General features: G+C 47.1%; 1 protein-coding gene across 5 annotated transcripts; it reads right to left on the bottom strand.

The window, feature by feature from the left end:
- Positions 1 to 553: 553 nt before the first annotated feature.
- Positions 554 to 13,862, bottom strand: tyro3 (TYRO3 protein tyrosine kinase). Of its 5 annotated transcripts, none has more exons than XM_026152411.1 (19): positions 13,591 to 13,862; positions 12,067 to 12,253; positions 11,216 to 11,316; positions 10,968 to 11,138; positions 8,042 to 8,128; positions 7,835 to 7,950; positions 7,557 to 7,746; positions 6,957 to 7,099; positions 6,739 to 6,877; positions 6,526 to 6,649; positions 6,212 to 6,306; positions 6,005 to 6,100; positions 5,484 to 5,564; positions 5,309 to 5,401; positions 5,108 to 5,229; positions 4,921 to 5,030; positions 4,497 to 4,656; positions 2,083 to 2,219; positions 554 to 1,948 (listed from the first exon to the last, which is right to left on the bottom strand). In XM_026152411.1, exons 1-19 carry the CDS (start codon positions 13,652 to 13,654, stop codon positions 1,525 to 1,527), a joined length of 2,640 nt encoding a protein of 879 aa, XP_026008196.1. In that variant the 5' UTR covers positions 13,655 to 13,862; the 3' UTR covers positions 554 to 1,524. The 5 variants fall into 5 exon arrangements, with proteins under 5 accessions (XP_026008196.1, XP_026008198.1, XP_026008197.1 ...); XM_026152413.1 differs by having other exon boundaries at positions 7,566 to 7,746; XM_026152412.1 differs by having other exon boundaries at positions 12,067 to 12,250.
- Positions 13,863 to 16,144: the final 2,282 nt, after the last annotated feature.

Raw genomic sequence — 16,144 nt, 5'->3', positions numbered from 1 at the left:
AGTCGAGCTGAATTTATTTTTTGTGATTTATATCGTTATCGGACGATATAATTCTTATATCGGGATATGAGATTTTGGTCATATCGCACAGCCCTAGCAGAGACCACAGACTCAGGTTAAGACATCACCGGCTCACTGACACAGCTCGAGGTGTTACGGCTGAATACGAGTCTGTTTAGAGGTGTGAAATGACTGTCAGCTGTTATTGATGGGCATGCGGTAAGTAAAGTACGAAGAATCATGTGGAAGAAACAAACCCGCCCTGTGGTGTGACATCACTTCCTGTCTCTTTTACCTCATTTTTTCGTTTTACATTTTAAATACCTGACTTGATCTTTACCCCGTATTTTAGTACATTTATTCCTTAGTAAAGATTTTATTTTGATCCATTTTATTTGAAGAGCTGCAAACCTGTCGATAAATATTTGTCTGATTATTTTTGAATTTGAAAAAGGGCAGTAAACGATGAAACTGAAATGATTTCACAGAGCTGGACGCTGATTTTTACTGACCACGGCTGTTTTCAATCTGACCTCAGATCAGAAGACAAAGCGCAGAAAACAGGAAACACTTTATTTAATTATCACTTTCTTACAGACCTGAAGTCAGTGAGACATCACACACAGAGGTAAGAGTGTCGTCATAGCAACACAAGACACTGCAGACACGAACGCAAACCAGGATCAACAAATCAATAAATCAGTTAAGTCTGTCACCATTAAAACTTCAAGTTAATTCAGTAATAACAAAACACAGCTTCACTGTTACAGCAACAGCCACCACCGGGGGCAGCAGAGAGACACTGACAGAGGGTGGGACACACCGTGAAGAAGAAACCAATAGAAGGCACATGTAGGTCACAGAGGCCTCACAGGACACGTCCAGCAGCTTTCACACATCCCATAATTTCTCAACACATCATAAACTAAAATCAAAGCGCTTCAGAAAAATGCTTTGTGAGAGGAGCTTCAGCAGGAAGGTCAAACCTGAAATGTTTCCCTGTTAATACAGGTTCAGTGCAGGGTTGTCCAACTGGAGGTTCCCGGCCCATGTAAGGGTCACAGGTGTGTTCAGGAAACCCCCAGTCTTTCAAAATAAAAGCACAGCTCCAGACCTAAATGGTAATGTCCTCTAAAACACAAGCTGCAAAGAAAATATCCAGGCTGATTAATCGATTAATTAACAGCAAGTGATTAATCATCGAACAAAGAAGCGGCTGCTGATCGATCAATAAAACGTGAATTATTGATTTACTGATCTGAAAATAAAACGTTTATTAATGAAATGAATGTGAGGCGTTTCGGCGCCCCCTTCTGTTTCCTCTCGGTGACTAACAGCATCTCCCTCCGTTACCGATTCACCTGCTGATCGACTCCTTAATGGATCCTTTGACTCTTTGTTCTGAAACGTAGTGGGAGGAGTGGTCGTGATTGTCCCTCAGTGCGTCTCCACCCGCCCGCTGCTCCGTGCCTTAAAGTGAGTCTGATCAGCTGACGGAGGAGCGCTGAGATTGGCCAGTCTGTGTCACACGTTGATGACGACGTCGTCGTCATCTTCGTCCCTCGCCTCCTCCTGTAACGTGTCTGTGGGCCACCTTCCCCCTGCCTCCTCCTCGGAGACTCCACAGGGGCCGGTGATGTACCTGTAGTCACCACCGATGGCAAACGCCGCCCCAGACCCAATCAGCCAGTCTTTCTCCTCGTGCTCCACCTGCCGCTGCCATGGGACGCCCCAGTTTGAAGCCGCCGCCGCCTCCTCAGGCCCTTGGGCCCGGGCTCCTTCCCCATGCTCGCCATTGTCGCCCTCCAGGTTGACGTAGAATAACGGCTCCTTCTGAGGGGAGGCGGGCAACAGGCTGACCCACAGCGCCTCCAGCTGGCCGACCAGCTGCTGGAAGCTGGGCCGACATTTAGGGACAGGACTCCAGCAGCTGTGCATGATCTCATATCTGACAACCACAGAAGAAGAAAGAGGTTAAAGAGTGCACACAGCTGACGTGATCAGCTTTATTTTGAAAGGGGTTTCGTTCTCTGTGTTGTTGTTTCTTCAGTATGTTGTTTGTGTCGTTGTGTACACACTCACATGTCGTCTCTGCAGTCGGCCGGCTTCTTCAGACGTTCTCCTTTGATCAGGAACTCGTAGATCTCCGAATTTTCCACGCCAGGATACGGAGTCTGACCGCGAGTCATGATCTCCCACATCGTCACGCCAAACGCCCACTGACACACACACACACACACACAGAAGGTCATCATTCGCTGAGTGCACACACCTGAAACTTTTAAAGTCATTATTTTACTCCTAACATGTTCCTTTAGTTTGTTTCCATGACAATCTAATCATGTGACAAAGAGCTGGTCTGCTGACGTAAGGTAGTGTTTATGTCACAGCTTCACTCCTCATCAGCAGATGGCAGTAACGAGCACTACAGCTGTGATGAGGTGACAGCAGAAACCACCTGCACAGGTGTGTTTAAACTAGAGATGGCACGATACCACTTTTTTATGTCCGATACTGATATAAATCCGATATAGTGTTTTTTAATCAAACTGTTTTCTTAATATCTTGCTGCATTTTGTATAAGTTCATACTCAGGTTTAAATAAACAACAACACTAAAGCTATTCTGTTATTCTGTTCTGTAAAAAACACACAGCACCCAAAATATTTCAAAGTTCAGCAATACTGATCAATCTAATAAACTTAAACCTGCTCCATCCTCCCTATTCTGGTATTTTAAAGAGTACTTAGCAGAAATATTAAGCAACCTAACTAATAGGGCTGCAAACTCCCAGCAAAAAAAATAGGGAACCACCCTCCACCTCCTGATGCTTAATCGACATAATCAACTCTAATTTGATGCAGTGTGAAAAAAAAATGCACAGAAATAAATTATTTTTCAAGAATAATTAAATAGATTCAACATCTTTCTACAACAGAACTGCAGACTGCACAGATGGTACCTTCCCAAAGGAAAAAGTACTATAGCTTACTAGGGTATATTAGACTTAACAGTTACTATATACAGTAATTGACTTATATATATTTTACATCAGATTAAAACTTTGGGTGTAAGATTCAGATAATTATTTATTAAAAGCTAGACATTTTAAATGAGAACAAGAAAGAAAAGTATTTCTTTGTGCCCCCTTTTCCCTGTTAATGCCCTATCGGCCCCCCTGGCTAAACTTTGCTAGATCCGCCCCTGCACAGTTACCAGCCGTCAGCTACGTAGAAAAAGATCCTCGAGTAGAAAGTAATATTAAATAAATTCTAACAACAGCTGATCAAGCTTAAACGTGCTGCTGTTGTTCAGCCGCTGGTTTCCTCTGTCTGGTGCAAAGTGGGCCAAAAACAAACCAGAGAGACGGAGTCACGACAGAAAAGCCGATCAGCTGATCATTGATCAGTTTCATGATTGAAGTAGCAACAGGAGAGGGAGAGGCAGTCGCTCCATATATCGGTTGTTAAGCTTAAGGCTGGAATGCTTTACAAACATTCAGAGATGAACTTACACACTTGCTTTACTTCTCTCTGGGAAAAGTTCCTCAGAGATGAAATGCTGGTTTGAGGCTACAAATACACACAGCTGCTCTATCACGTGAGCACACTGCTGCGACGTGCTGAGTTACGCCATGTTGCAAGTTTTGTGAGGTGCTTTTTTGATATTTAACGGATCGGATTACATTTTTTATTTCTTTCCGATATCCGATCCAGTAATTTACGTCAGTATCGGACCAATACGTAACATCGGATCGGTCCATCTCTAGTTTAAACCCGTCTCAGCGTTAAGCTGCTGCAGGTTCACTGATGCCACAAACTCAGCGGCACCTCCTCTCAGGTCATATCGTCTTTACAGTGGGGTGGCTGTAGCTCAGGTGGCAGAGCAGGTCAGCCACTAATCTGAAGGTCGGTGGTTTGATCTCAGGCTGCCTCCTAGCTGCATGCCAAATATCCTTGGGCAAGATACTAACCCCGTGTTTGCCTACTGGTGGTGGTCAGAGGGCCCGGTGGCACCAGTGTCCGGCAGCCTCGCCTCTGTCAGTGCGCCCCAGGGCAGCTGTGGCTACAATGTAGCTTGCTATCGCCAGTGTGTGAATGTGTGTGTGAATGGGTGAATGACTGAATGTAGTGTAAAGCGCTTTGGGGTCCTTAAGGACTAGAAAAGCGCTATACAAATGCAGGCCATTTACCATTTTTACCATTTGCAGAGAACAAAGCGTCCCTGCGTGCTCGCATCAGCACTCGCCTTCTGCTTGATCAGCAAACTTACAATAAGTGCTGAGACATGTCAGCTCATGGATCTGTCAGGATGGATTTTTATGAATCACAGTGTCGAGCTGCCGCCAGGCATCGTTTTCAGGCTGTCTGAACGTGACTATCAGCAGAAACTAAAAAAGAAAAGAGCCTGAAATGTCCTCTGCTCTGAATCAGGATCTGTAATCTGGGACAGCTACGTCACAGACGTCTGTGTGTCCCAGGTGTGTGCGTGCGTACCACATCGCTCTGCGTGGTGTACACGTTGTCAGCCAGACTCTCCAGAGCGATCCACTTGACGGGCAGTTTGGAGACGGAGCCCTGACGGTAATAATCGCCACTGTAGATCTTCTTAGAGAGGCCGAAGTCTGCCACACACACAGTCATGTCCTCGTTCAGCCTGAAACACACACACAGAGCTCGCTAAGGCCGGCACAGCGCCCCCTACACTCAGTTTTATCCTTCATCTTTAAAGTTTCACTTCCATGTAGACGCGCTGAATGTGACACACATGACAGAGCACCAGCAACAGCAGACTCTCAACGTTTGGCTGGAGTGGAAGATTGCTGCCACTCCTCCTCCTCATTTAAACTCACAACAACAACGACTATCTGAAGCGAATCAGATCATTGATCGACTGGTTGGCTGCGATTGGCGGACTGACATGCAGTTTCTGGCGGCGAGGTCTCTGTGGATGATGTTCTTGCTGCTCAGATACTCCATTCCCTGCGAGATGTCCAACATGAACCGGACCAGCGTGTGCAGAGACAGGTCCTAATGCAGAGGCACATTGGTTATTGATCAAAGCATAGCGCGGTTATTGATCAGCTATCGATCAGGGCGTGTCTTACAAACGGCTCGTCTCCCAGCCTGGACAGCAGCAGGAAGGTGTGCAGGTCTCCGTGCTTCATGAACGGCAGAACCACCATCGGGATCGGCAGCCGCTGGCCGGGACGCCGGTGGAGGCTCACTCCTATTGGACAGATCGGCACATTAATCACGCTGCCTGACCTTTGACCTCCGGTTAACCACTGTGTGGTGGGCGGGGTTACCGATGAGCTGGATGACGTTGGGATGGTGGAAGTCCTTCATGTAGGCCGCCTCCTTCAGACACTGCTCGATGTCACCTGACGAGGTGATGTCAGCTGGAGGAAGTCACGTGATCTGGTTATTCAACACATCGGCTGCTTAAAGAAGGAGAAGAAGAAGAAGAAGAGTACAACTCACATTTCAGTACTTTGACCGCCACCTTCTGGACAGACGAGTCCTCAGTCTTCAGGAAGGCCTCACGCACTGAGCCGAACTCACCTGCACAGGTAAACACACCGTGATTTTCTGTTTGCATTTGTTATTTTATTGCACTTTTATTTATGTTTTAACATATTCTACAAATTATTTTCTGACACGTTCAATGAATATTGATATTTTTAAACATTTTGTGTGTGTGCTTGTGACCTCCTGACTCTTGGAGTTTCCTCACACTCAGCACTCTGTTGTATTTTGTACACACACACACAGAGCTGAGGTTATACAGGTGTTTCTGTCGTGTTCCCACCACCTGACTGTCACCCATCTATATAAAAGGTCAGGTGACATCAGCGCGAATCATGTGATTTAGTTTCATTTAAAAAAAACAAAACAACCCACATCAATTCATAAATTAGTGTTTGCCGCTCTGATTACAAGAGAAGGTGAGGAGTTTGCTGACAGTTCCTGTTTACACGTCTCATTTGTTGTCATAGCGATACCTTTTCCCAGCATGTGTCCGAGCGTCAGCCGCCGCTCAGAAATCAAAACGTCCTTCAGTTTATTCTTCAGCTCGTCGTTGATGCAGAGACCGTCCACTGGGGGGAGACACAGGCAACGAGGTCTGATACACATTCCCGTGTTCATCGTCTGTCACTTGACTCAACATCGTGTCGATCAACAAACACACTGAGCGTGCTCACACTCACAGGTGGACTCCTGCAGGTCCGTCACGTTCCTGTTGAAGGACCGCGCTGCTGTGAAGGACACTGAGGTCTCTGCACCCGGAGACTTGAAGGCCGAGCTGGAAGCATGAAAACACATGAGAGAAACAGCCACAGGCCTGATGCTGGCAGCTCATTGGTTCACACGTGGAAACGTACAGAAACATCTTTAAAAGTTCACATGTTGCGTCTGTTTGGGACTACTTTCAGCTGTGGATAAATAAACTGCTGCAGCGCGTCTGTGGACGCAGGAAGGCGTGCTGCAGTAAGGTCAGTGGTGTGCGTGAACACGTTCGTACCCAAACTGCATCTCCTTCCCGCGGCGCTGAGCGACGACAGCCAGCAGCAGCCCGACGATGGTGGCGACCAGGAGGCCGAGCAGCAGACCGACCCACATGTGGCTCCGCGGGACCCGGACCTGCGCTGAGAGAGCAGCCAGGCAACAATCAATCCATCAATGTCCTTCAAACACCCCGCGGTGACATCAGAGCTGATGTCATGTCTGAGAGTACCTGAAGGGGGCAGCAGCAGCACCGGGGAGCTCCACGGCCCACAGCCCACCGCCGTGCAGGCCGCCACCTGGAAGGACGCGTTAAAGAAACGACCACCTCCAGAGAGGTGGGCGGAGTTCTCCTTAAAGAGGAGTGGCTCCTGCAGGCAGAGATAATGACATCATCACCGTCACCTTCTACCTCCAATCACATTGGAGAGACAGGTACGACTGTCTCACCTGAGCCTCTCCTCCCACAGTCCACTGCACCTTGTAGGCCAACAGTCGACCCTGCAGCTCGTCCACCTGAAGCTCCGCCCACTTCAGAAACAGCTGCTGCTCCGAGAGGTCAAATGTCAGATTCCTGGGGGCCGCGGAGGGCACTGAGGCGGGACACACAGACTCACAGTCACATGTACATAAAAGCACATACGAGCCAACAAAAACTCGGACCGCACATCAACTGATTCCTCTGGTTCTATCGATTCTATTGGTTTCTATTCTCCTGCCGTGTTTTACTGGGTGTTTGTCTCTGTGCTCAGCTGCTCAGGCCTGCAGCTGAATGTGGGTCACTGTGGCTCAAAGGGCCCAGTGTGAGCTCCGCCTGCAGGAGGCGCCGCTGGCCCTGCTGCAGGCCTCACACTGGATTTAGGACACAAACAAAAGCTGATTGTACGCCGAGGACTGGAATCTTCCCAAATACACACACACACACACACACACACACACACACACACACACAGCTGTAGCTCGTGTTTACTGACTAAACTGTGAGGTAGTAAGACACCAGCTGGTCACATGACACGGTCACATGTTTGCTGCAGGTAACGGTCAGCGCACCTGTCTTACCTGCTTCAGGTGTGTGAAAGTGCAGCCAGGGTGAGAAGGGCGACGCCCCCACCTCGTTCACACAGGAGACCCTGGTGCTGTAGTTGGCGTGACTCCTCAGACCAGTCAGAGTGTGGAGGTAAGGAGGAACCTGGACCTCCCGCTGTGGGAGGTCCCACCTGCGGGTGGAGCGCCTCGACACCTGGTTCAGAGGGGGGGGGGGGGGGGGGGGGGGAGTGAGGACCTTTTTGAGGCCTACAGGTGAGGTATGAGGGTAAGGTGTGCATTACCTGGACGATGCAGGTGGACAGTTCAGAGTGACCAGTGACTCCCGGTTTCCATGACAACGTTACGTTGTTATCCACCATCCCAACGATTTGCAGGCTGACCGGAGCCTCTGGCAGCTCTGAGACACAAAGGCACACTGTTTACAAGCCACGCCCACACATAGCCATGCAATCACAGCTCAGCGTACACCTGTGTGGGTGTGGCCTCACCTTTGATGTGAGCGGTTCCAGTTCTGGACACGGAGACGCCCCTGGCATTCTTCGCTTCACAGTAAAACTTGATGCTGCTGTTCACACCTGCGCGCACACACACACATTAATCGCACACACAGAGGAGCTCCAGGCGCATTATGGGTGATGTAGTTTAACACAGATGACACAAGAAACTGTGTGTGCGCGTGTGTAAAGCTTCCATTTACACTGAAGCTGAGTGTGAGAACACTGGGCGTGAGCTGACAGCAGGAGAGCAGCACATCCAGAAGGCCCTTAGTAAATGTGTTTATCCAGGATAGAAGGACAACTGCTGCCTGCCTGAAAACCCTCAGTGATCCCGTGCGTGCCAGCTGAAACACTTTTTCTCTAAACACCGCATCTCTGTGGATTTTAAATCCTAAACACTGGTCCACCCCAAGGATCGGGTCCCCCGACACAGAGTAACATAGTGTACGCAGTTAAGTGCAGGAGGATTGGCAGGATTTATACATCGGGGAAACCAAACAACCTCTGGTGAAGAGGATGGACCAACACAGAAGAGCCACCTCATCAGGCCAGGACTTTGCAGTCTGTTCACACCTACAGGCCAGTGGACACTCTTTCAGTGATGAGGATGTAACATCCTGGACAGGGAGGAACGCTGGTTTGAGGGCGGAGTCAAGGAGGCCATTTACGTGAAAAGGGAAAGACTATCTCTGAATGGAGGAGGGGCCTAAGGCTCCATCTGTCACCATCTTACATGCTGTGATTGCAGCCATTCAACTCTCTGTGAATGGGACTCATGGACACTGATCAGTGATAAATCAGTTTGCATATTAGTGATCATAAACTGACCTCCCAGCCCAGTGGTTCCCAAACTTTTTCGCTGGGCCCCCCTTTGTTTTACAGAAAAATGTTCGCGCCCCCCCTCGCTCGCGCACATTTTTTTTTAAAACTCATTTTTTGCGTTTCCGTGTGGACGAGGAATACAGAGTTCGTCACACAACGTCAAAGGTATGTGCCTTTTTTCACGTCAGCTGTGCACCACATTATTGCTTACATGAGAGGAATTGCAGAATAGCAGATAAACAGTATTTTGTCTCTGTCTGCAGGTTTTACAGCTTACATACACACACTGTTACTGTCCCTCCATTCACAAAGGCAGAGGCGTCACGGTGTGATTATTTTACATGTAGTTGTTTTTTCCTGTGTAATAATATTCAACATTGCATCAATACATTTTCCAAAAATGCCTCTCTGTGCAAAATGTGTTCAAAAAAATAAACAGCTGTGGGATCCTGTTAGTCCATGATTTGAACCGGGGGAACAAATTGTGGCAGGATCAGCCTGATGTTATTTGTAACCTGCTGTAACTTTACTGTGTAAAGAGCTAACATCTCCAAAATGTCAGGAGTAGTTAGTCATTACAAGAAGTGTTTGTGAACTAAAAATCAAGAATGTGGGATCCTGTTTGTCTGTGATTTGAACAGCCCAGCGCTGCTCCCGATGCAGGGAAAACCAATAATGCAGGGAGACCTACCTCAGCACCTGTGCAGGTGAAGCCAAAGGGCAGATTTGCTTCACCATATTTTCTAGTCTTTGGCTTAGAATGAAGCTGGTTTGGAAACATATTCAGCGATGCTTCATCTCCTGCTTTGCGTTTGTGTGGGTGTCCCGTGCTAGCTGTGCCCAAGCGTTGTGTTGTGTTTTTTTTCCCTTTTCATGCCGCGCCCCCCCTTGCAATGGCTCTGCGCCCCCCTAGGGGGCGGGCCCCACACTTTGGGAAGGTCTGTCCCAGCCTATCGTGAGTCAGTGGTGCGAGTATCAGGCTACGTCCACACTAACACGTTTTCGTTTGAAAACGCATCATTTTCTCTCAGTTTTGGCCTCCTGTCCACACTGAGACGGCGTTTTGGCTCAAGGACAACGCAGCGTTTTGAAAACGGTGCTTTCGTGTCACAGTGTGGAAAACTGAGACTTTTTGAAAACAATGACACGTTAGTCATGTGATGCAGTCATGTGACCAATTAAACTAAGATGGCGTTATACAGCAGCTGCTCTGACAGCCCTGTTAAAGATGAACATCAGTCTGCACGTGCTCCAGAGAGCTGTTCTTCACATTCTTTTCACTCGCTTTTGCAACTTTGTACCTTTGTGTTACTCGCAGCAACGACTCCACCTCATTGCGAGTCCATTTAACAAACTCGCTGCTTTTCCTCGACATTTTGCCGCGACACTTCAAAGAGCCGGAAAGTAAATAGGCGGCAGAGAGAAATGAGGCAGGTCGAGTCTTCTTGCGTTTCACGCATGCGCAGGACTGGAACGTAGGCATTTTCGACCGTTTCAATGTGGACGCACAACTCTGTGAAAACGACTGATAGTGTGGAGGCGGAGCGCTTTCAGACAAAAATGCCATTTTCAAATCCATCCGGGCCAGTGTGGATGTAGCCTGAATCACAGCACATGTGCTGTTTGTAAACTGAAGAGGTCAGCTGATGACGTTTCTCCCACTGCAAACACCCCCCCCACACACACACACACACACACACACACCACACACTCTGAATATCAGAGATATTTTAGGTATGAATCAGCTGAGGCTGTGTGGGAGAACTTTAATCTGGAGAAACACGGCGTGATCTGGCTCCAGTTAAACCGACCTGTGGATTAAATCCAGCTTGTGTGTGTGTGTGTGTGTGTGTGTGTGTGTGTGTGTGTGTGTGTGTGTGTGTGTGTGTGTGTGTGCGTGCATTGGCGTGTCGTTAACTGCTGAATAATGGGGTCATAAAGCTGTGTCTGACTCATTTATCAAACAGGTGTGTGTGTTTTATCGTTTCAGTAATAACGTTTCTGAATTTAAATGGCACACTGTAGCTCCTCCCACAGGCTGGTTGATACTTGAGGACCTTTCCCATGATGCACCTGGATGTCATTTTTCTCTGACCTGGGACGTGAAGGATGGAAGGTGAGGGTCTGGGCTCCCCCTCCTGGACTCCTCCCAGCCACCACAGCACCTCCACGGGCTCGGGGGGGCCGATGGCGGCACAGGTCAGGTTGAAGGGTGTGCCGGCGAACATCGCCACATCCTGAGGCTCCTGGGTGAAGTGAGGAACTCCTGCAGGAAGAAGAGGAGGTGAACCTGGAGCATGATGGGAAACGTGAGGAGGAGGCGACCATGTTCAGGGTCCTCACCTTCCACTGTAATCCAGGCTCGCTCAGAGGAGAAGGTCAGGCCGTGGAACTCCACCTCACACCAGTACTGACCCGCATCCTGCTGCTGGACCGACTTCACACTGAAACAGACCACAACATCAGACCCAATAACAGTCACACAGCACCGGCCCAGCACAGAGCAAGGTTCATGAGAGCTTTGGATCCACAAACTGAGGGCTCTGCTTCAAACATCTGCACCTCACGTAGCAGGAAGGGACCAAATTTGGACCAGAGGGTGGAGTGGTTGGTGTTACTGTGACGATAAGCAAATCAGGCCCATTGAGTCTTTGTTTAGTCACTGAAACAGCCACAGCGCCATCATCAGGCCAGGTGCTGAATTTCAGCAGCATGCCCACTTTTTCCTCTTTGGGCGTCCTGTTAGATCACGGAGGAGGAAGCGCTCAGTCTGGAGTCCGAACACCTGCAGCCTGGAATCAAACCTAGGATCGCCTCCGCCAGATGTCAGTGGGCTTTTCATTTCACCTTTTAAAGGAGCGACACAGATGGAGGAGGTGGTGTTGGAAGGAGATAGAGTTCAAAGCTGCTTTCTTACAGTGGATTTAGCCTAAAAACTTTAATATTGTGTTTCTTCCCTTTTAGAAGGGAGACTGTGATGCTTCACACTGAAGGAATAACCTCCGGCTGAGTCAGCAGGAAGCAGCCGCGGAGTGAGCGCCGCTGGCTGATAATTAAACGAAGAGACAAACGTGGTTTGACAGTACGATGACATCACAGCACTCTGGCAGCCCCGCCCCCCAGTCTGAAAAGCACTTTCAGGAAATCAAACGAAACGTTAGTAGAAAAACATTGATCGACTGAGTGTTCTGCACCTGTGTGATGTCTCCCAGTGCTGCTCTCCCAGTGTGAGGAACACCTGATCTGTGCTGTACAGCTTCTCGCCATCCTTCATCCAGGTGATCTCCGGCTCCGTCACGCCTTCTACTGCACAGCCCAGCCGCACCTCGTTCCCCTGAGACACCGTCTGATTGGACGGATGCTTTGTGAACACCACACCTGCTGGAGTAGGAGGAGTCGGCTTGATCCATTCACCCAAGCTCTTCAGTCTGAATCATTTCTTTTGTCATACTGAAAGTTTAACACGTTTTCATCAGCAGATCTGTGTGTGTGTGTGTGTTTTCCACGCAGCAGTGTTTCATCTCAAACTTAACACACTTCTCTGAACTTTCTGGAACAGCCTCATCATCACTGACGTCCTCCATAAGAACTTCATTCAGAAGCTGCCTGAGAATCTATTATTTTATCTTCCTTCAGTCTCTCCCCGATCACTGATCAATAATCTGAACATTTAAAGGGTTCATGAAAATACAGGAGCTCAAACAGTTCAACTGCTTTTATTTTGAAAGTCTGACTGAAACCCAATCAAACATCAGATCCAATCAGAGAGCAGCCAGGTGAAAGCCTTTCTATGCACTGATGACATCACAAGGCAGCAGTCATCACTTCCTGGAAGGATGACGTAATGGTGCACTGGGCGAAGCATCAGTAAAAATACCAATAACCAATACTAATCAATGCTCCGCCCCTGTGAGCAGACTAACTCTGTGGTTCAGTCTGACACACAAACAGGTGAGGCGCTACAGGTGTTCATGTGATCCTGAAACTTCGGGATTTAGACGTGATATCAATAAAAGAGTTTAGATTATTTTTTACTTGAAACCTGAGGACATGAACTCAGAGCTGTGCTGAGAAGTCTGATGATTTAACCTGAGGAACTCTGGTTATTCTGCAGTGTGTGCGCGCGCATGTTTACAGGTGAGTTGCAACACACCCGCAGTGACGTGGGTCCTGAATAAAATGACTGACAGCTTCACATCATGACTCGGGGACCATAAAAGCTTCCCGAAGCCCACGGCTTCAGTATCAGCCCGGAAAGCTGCACTTTGCCCCCCTGACCTCTGTTTACGAGTCCCCACACCAAACTCCATTTAAGAACTGCCCGATATAATGTGTCTGCGAGCTGCTCCACGTGCTGTAAATGACTTCATGGCATGACCTCTTTAGTTTGTCACGAGCCTGAAGGTAAATCGTCGCGAACGCAACAAACCAGAAAGAACTCGGTTAAAATGTGAAGTTGTCACGGGTTCGGGTCAGAGCAGGGGTCTGTACGTTAGAAAAAAAGCGAACCAGCTTCAGATAAACGCTGCTTGGTGTGACTCGCGTTGCCGATTTACTGAGAGGCTCCATCACCTCGGAGCGTCAGGTGAGCCTAACCCTGTGAGTGTCTGACAGGCGGTAAAATCTTTAAATCTGACAATTTTCGGGCGGAGTTCGGCGGATGTAAAGCGGTCGCATTAGCTCCTGTGCTAACTGCCCACGACCCCCGGGACACTCACCGCTCCCACAGCTCCCCGCGGGGCTCCGCAGGGATAACACGACGATCCACAGCAGCAGCTTCATCTCCGCATCCTCCTCTTCCTCCGGCTCGGTCTGTCCGTCACGGGAGCCTCACTGCCCAGCGGACCAAGAGGAGGAGGAGTGACTGATGAAGATCATGAAAACAAAGGAGAATAGCTCGACACTCCGGGAAAACTTCTCCTCCGTTTGTTTTCCCACAAACTCCGACCCGCCAATTTACCCAGCGCGAGGTCGCGCGGGCCGGATGCGCCTTCACAATAAAAGTTACACGCTAAACTAAAATTTCATTATCATTAAATAGCAGGGTTATTATAGTTAAATAAAACTAAATATGAAAATAAAAACACATTCTAATTAACTAAAATAAATAATCAGTTTCATTAAATAGCAGTGTTATTATGATTAAATAAAAATGAACTAAAATTAAAAGTGACTGAAAACTGAGTCAAAACGGAATAAAAACTAATTAGGCACTACAATAACTCTGTTAAACACACCTTTTTTTGCATTATTCTTACAGATGTTATTTAAAAACACCAGAATTACTTTTTCTTCAGTTTGGTTCATATTTTCTGCTTTTAATCTATAAATAATTTTTGTTTTACTTTGTTTCAGCCCATTCCATGTTTTCTTATATTTCTTTTAACATTTTTATTATGACACATTTTTCCATTTGTTTCGTTGTTGTTTTCTTTATTTCTTTTCTAGTAAATATGTATGGGCGTCATTATATTTAATCATATCAGTGGGATTCAAACCGGAAGTGCAGCTGACTTTCAGTTGTTTCACAGATGATACCGGTGGTGTGTGTGGGGTTTTGTTTTTTTACTGCGCATGACCGCCACCTGCTGGTGTGACATCAGAGTTCAGGTAGTTTCCGCCTGATGCGGAGTACTCGGATACTTTGGAATAACGGCTTTAATCAATGATCAGTGTGTTTCAGTCGATTGATTTTGACAGTTCATTGCAATATTTTTGCTTCAGGTTTTTTTTTTTTACCGTTTTCTTTGACATCATAGTTGCTAAATTATTTCAATTTCCTTTGGAAAAGTTTTCATGTCACTTTTAATTTTACTAATTTTATTTCCATTTAGTTTCATTAGTTTTACTTTTTCATCCAAATTTTATTCTCCTGTTAAAAAAAATAGTGACTTCAGTTTCACATTCATTTAATTTAATTTCATTACTCATACAGTGTTGGAACAGAACACATCACAGTAATCACATTACTGTTTTCAGTAATGTGATTACTGCATGGATTAGGTAATCACATTACAGTTACAGGCTCTTCAGTTATCTGTACGTACTCAGCTGGTTTTGGGTGGTGTGCAGGGGCAGGGCAATAGTGGAGCAGCTGTAGGAGTGTGGACGTGAAGAGATGGACACGGTAGCACCAAAGTAATATAATGACTTACTTTTCTTTAATGCAGTTGCTCCCTGGGGGAAGTAACGAGTCTGGATAAGCAGTTGTCCTCAGTGGAGGGTGAGAAGTGTTGCTGGGATGACTGTTACTGATTTACTGAGGCTCCCTGTTAAATCCTGAGTTTAAAATCCTGCTCCTCATATACAAGCTCAGATGATACAGGTGTGTAACGGAGGCCAGGGGTTCGATCACGCACCTGTATTTGTATTCATTTGAGTGATTGATATTTTAACAACTAAATAAAAAAAGAAACACATTTGTGGTAGTGATTCTTTATTAGGTCATTAGCTGGTATCTATGGCTACGTTCACACTGCAGGCGAAAGCGCATCCAATCCGACTTTTGTGACCCTCTGCGACCCATATCCGATCATGGTGTGACAGTGTGAACGGCACAAATCCGATATTTTCAAATCCGATCTGGGTCACTTTCGTATGTGGTCCTGAATCCGATACATATCTGATGTTTTATAAAGCGGCTGCTGTTTGATGGTCATGTAGCATTAAATCCGTCTTTTACGTCACTGACACAAGACAGACGCCGATTATCAGCGCCGAGAAGACATCGCGAACGCTTCCTGGCCATCCAGTGTAGATGTCAGTGAAACTGTTGGGAAGACAACGTTGGAGAAACGTGAACATTTTATTTGTACTGTATAACCTGCAGATTCTGACAGAAATCTGCAGCTATCCTTTGAAGCACCGCTCCTCTAAAACAGCAATAAGGATCATTATTAGGACGTATGTAGATAACAAAATAACTTTATACCTTAAAGCAAAAATTGGGAAACGTAAAGTCCGAAGTCTTTATATTAAGGCCATCAGCAAACATACTGTTGCTCTGGGTCTAAACAGAGCGCGCTGTGTGTGACGTCTTGTTTTGCGCATGCGGGCCGCTTTGAGCGTTCACACTAGAGCGCATTTGCTGTCGCATTTTTTTGTAGTGTGAACGAGCAGATAAAAAAAAAAAATCGGATTTGATCCAAAAATCGGAATTGAGCATTAAGACCTGCAGAGTGAACGTAGCCTAAGTGAATACACAGAGTGAGTGGACATCATACTTGTGTCAGGAAGAAGAACCTGAGTTCTATCATTGGTCTGTAACCAAAA

Source organism: Astatotilapia calliptera, chromosome 19 (genome assembly GCF_900246225.1).
Source record: "Astatotilapia calliptera chromosome 19, fAstCal1.2, whole genome shotgun sequence".
Lineage (NCBI taxonomy): Eukaryota > Metazoa > Chordata > Actinopteri > Cichliformes > Cichlidae > Astatotilapia > Astatotilapia calliptera.
This window is presented reverse-complemented; position numbering and strand designations above follow the sequence as displayed.

What these genes read in the sequence shown, in the direction of transcription:
- tyro3 (XM_026152411.1), bottom strand. Translation starts at nt 13,654, where the DNA reads ATGAAGCTGCTGCTGTGGATCGTCGTGTTATCCCTGCGGAGCCCCGCG. An exon ending in CGCGGGGAGCTGTGGGAGCG is followed by an intron (nt 12,254 to 13,590) that starts GTGAGTGTCCCG and finishes CTCCTACTCCAG; the next exon opens with CAGGTGTGGTGTTCACAAAG. An exon ending in GCCGACTGCAGAGACGACAT is followed by an intron (nt 1,949 to 2,082) that starts GTGAGTGTGTAC and finishes TGTGGTTGTCAG; the next exon opens with ATATGAGATCATGCACAGCT.